The sequence below is a fragment of the Convolutriloba macropyga genome, unplaced genomic scaffold (genome assembly GCF_964194025.1).
Source record: "Convolutriloba macropyga unplaced genomic scaffold, txConMacr16.3 SCAFFOLD_1298, whole genome shotgun sequence".
Taxonomy (NCBI): domain Eukaryota; kingdom Metazoa; phylum Xenacoelomorpha; order Acoela; family Convolutidae; genus Convolutriloba; species Convolutriloba macropyga.
Genome location: NW_027450903.1, coordinates 12,043 through 14,866, shown reverse-complemented (window position 1 = coordinate 14,866; position 2,824 = coordinate 12,043). Strand labels below are relative to the sequence as shown.

Here is a 2,824-nt window from a genome sequence, read left to right as displayed (position 1 = left end):
TGCAAGCAATACTTCTGAAAAAATAGTACTTTACATTCGATTTCAAATGGACACTAAGCTGACAAATTTATAATAAAATACTATAATCTCATACTAAATCAATGTATCAAACAAGTTACCAAAAATGATATTCTTATGTTTAATATATATTAAAATTAATTTTAAGCATTAAAAATAATTAATTAAAACTTGATATTCAATTAAGTTTTATTAATTATGCTTAAACATTTAATTTAAAAATCATTAGTTTTAAGCTTTAGAATTATTAAAAATAAAAAAATTCGTACATCATAATTGCAAAAAATTTGATTTCTGGCTGTTAGTGTCAGAGTGTTTTGTGAAAGTAGCCAAATGACTATTTTAGGAGGAGAGTTCGATGACCCAGCAGTTTACTAGTGTTTTTAATTAAAAATTAACAAAAAATAAGTATGGATCGTATTTTGCTGAAATGTTACGCAATCCAGGCAGTAGTTTAACTTTCAAACCGTTCACATCAACGTGAGTGTAGAGCGAGTTTGTGTCCCATTTGTAGTTCACAGGGAGTGAGAACTGACCTCGTTCTCTTATAGTAATAAAGACAGTTTCATCTTCACAGCACCAAATTAAAACCACGTTACTGTTTGTAGTTACACAACTGATTTTCTGGTGGCTGATATTGACCGGTATAATCCAATACTTACAATTGTAAGCGTCTGCAAGAATAATATTGTTGTGTTCTGTTATGAAACAGAGTGACATGATATGACATATATCGTTTTGCCTAACTGCGGGAAGTTTGTCACAAGCAATTGTGAACTGATCTGTGTGAGTGAATTTGATCAATTTTGATTGTTCATCCCAGTAACACCACTCAATTTTTTCGAAATCAGAGGAGGAATAAGTATATGGACACAAGAGATGCTTATGGGGAGGAGGAGATACTTTATTTACATTGAGTTTTTCTTCTGGTTCAATTGCATAGTGGGTATTCGTATCAGAAATTAGCAGTATTCTATTGGAGTATTTTCCCCAAACATAAAGCATGAAACATCGCTCAACGTTCTCTCTGAAGTCCGTTTCTTCCCTCCCATAGAACTGTAGCTCGGAATTCAACGTTCCCAAATTGCCAACATCAGCATGATCGATACAAAGCAGACCGTTTTTAACAACAATCCTGTGAACAATGTTGCTGCGGTCAGATAAAATGAACTCATTTGGTGGGCCATGACAGGAACTCGATCTATAGTCGATTGTAAGCTTTTGAGTCTTTCGCGTTGACTTCATGAACTTTTTCAGATATTCCCCACAATTGTGAAACATAACTGGGATCTCCTGCATCCGACAGGTCTCGACAACTAGATCACCATTTTCTGCCAGCTCCTTCACAGCAGCATTGATATTTAAAACTTGATTTTGCGCCACTGCAAACTGTTTCAACAAGTGGGCATTTGAAGAAGCCAGAAGATTGCGTATTTTTTGCTGCATCTCAGTTGTTTCATCAGTCAATTGTGTAACACTTTCGTAATCAGCGCTGAGAATGTCACAATTTTCATCAATTACCGCTAAGCAGGTCTTTCGAAGCTTTTCTATTTCTGTTTCTATTAACTGACGAAGATTTGACTGTTCCTTTTTGTGTTTCTCAACCATTTCGGAAAGCTTGTCTTTCTTCATCGGCAATGGCTTTTCTGCCAATTCTAATGCAGACAACAATTCAAAAACTTCGCTTCTTAATTCAGATCCTCTTTTATTGATTGTGTCAAAGTCGTGTTTGCTGTGTTTGCTCATACATTTCCAACAAAAAGTTGTATCACAGGTCCGGCAAAATTCTTGTTCCAGCATTTTGTGTTCTTGGCAAATCAGTGGCTCGTTTCCTTTCTCGTCAGTTGTCACATGATTGCATACGACGTGTGAGGCTATGCAAACTTCACAGAGAAGTTCTTTCACTGTTGATGTTTCATTGGAGCTACAGTTGCACGTCTCACAATGAAATAAATCATTAGATGAATTTCCACATTGATGGCAGCGATGTTTTTTTGATACCTCGTTCATTTTTGATAAATGTTCTATATTTTTCGTCACACAAATATCATGGTTTGTTCAAACTTGCTGTTTTTGATATGCAGAATTATACTTATACGATAACAGAGCACAAAATATAAAACTAAGCAGTTTGCTTGAAACCAATTTTAACTCATTTGGTCTACAAAAGCTAACTACGACGATTTTTATCTGGCAAAACGGATTATTTTTTATAATTAGAAAAAACTGGCAGATTCTTCTATAAAATAACAATGAGTATATGAGCAAGAAAAACGGTTCCATTCTTATGAGATAATTCATCGGAGCAAAGAGTACTCAATATGCAATTGAAAGAAAAATAAAAACTAAATATCATTTTTTAAATCATTTTTAGTTGTGTAGAAAACAAATCTTTCACTGCTGTTAATCTATCATTGTTACACAGCAAGAAAACATTGCTGCAAATAACGCATAGCATCTATGAACAACCAATTGGCCCGTAGTGTAAGAATTTATCAACAGCATACTTTTCGCTATAATTAAACAGCACTTTAATTCTCAACTGCAGGCAAAATAAATGCGCCAGAGGGACTTGAAAAATGAAGAAATTGAAAAGTTGCAAGTGCTTCACGGATCACAACAAACTAGCCTAGTGCGGAGCACAACAAACTAGCCTAGTAATTTTTAAAGTCCACATAAATTGCCATTACAAAGGGAACAAAAAACAGTTAAAACTTGTTGATTATGATGCTCGTTCTTCTAAACAAAAATTGTGACAAAGCAAAGTTACATTTTAGCAATTCTAGCGTTTTTCTCAGTTAAATAG

The 2,824-nt window shown here is 34.3% G+C and overlaps 1 protein-coding gene across 1 annotated transcript; it reads right to left on the bottom strand.

The window, feature by feature from the left end:
- Positions 1–260: 260 nt before the first annotated feature.
- On the bottom strand, positions 261–2,146 carry LOC142356254 (uncharacterized). Its single transcript, XM_075408199.1, has one exon. It carries the CDS (start codon positions 2,026–2,028, stop codon positions 406–408), a length of 1,623 nt encoding a protein of 540 aa, XP_075264314.1. The 5' UTR covers positions 2,029–2,146; the 3' UTR covers positions 261–405.
- Between the last annotated feature and the right edge of the window lie 678 nt (positions 2,147–2,824).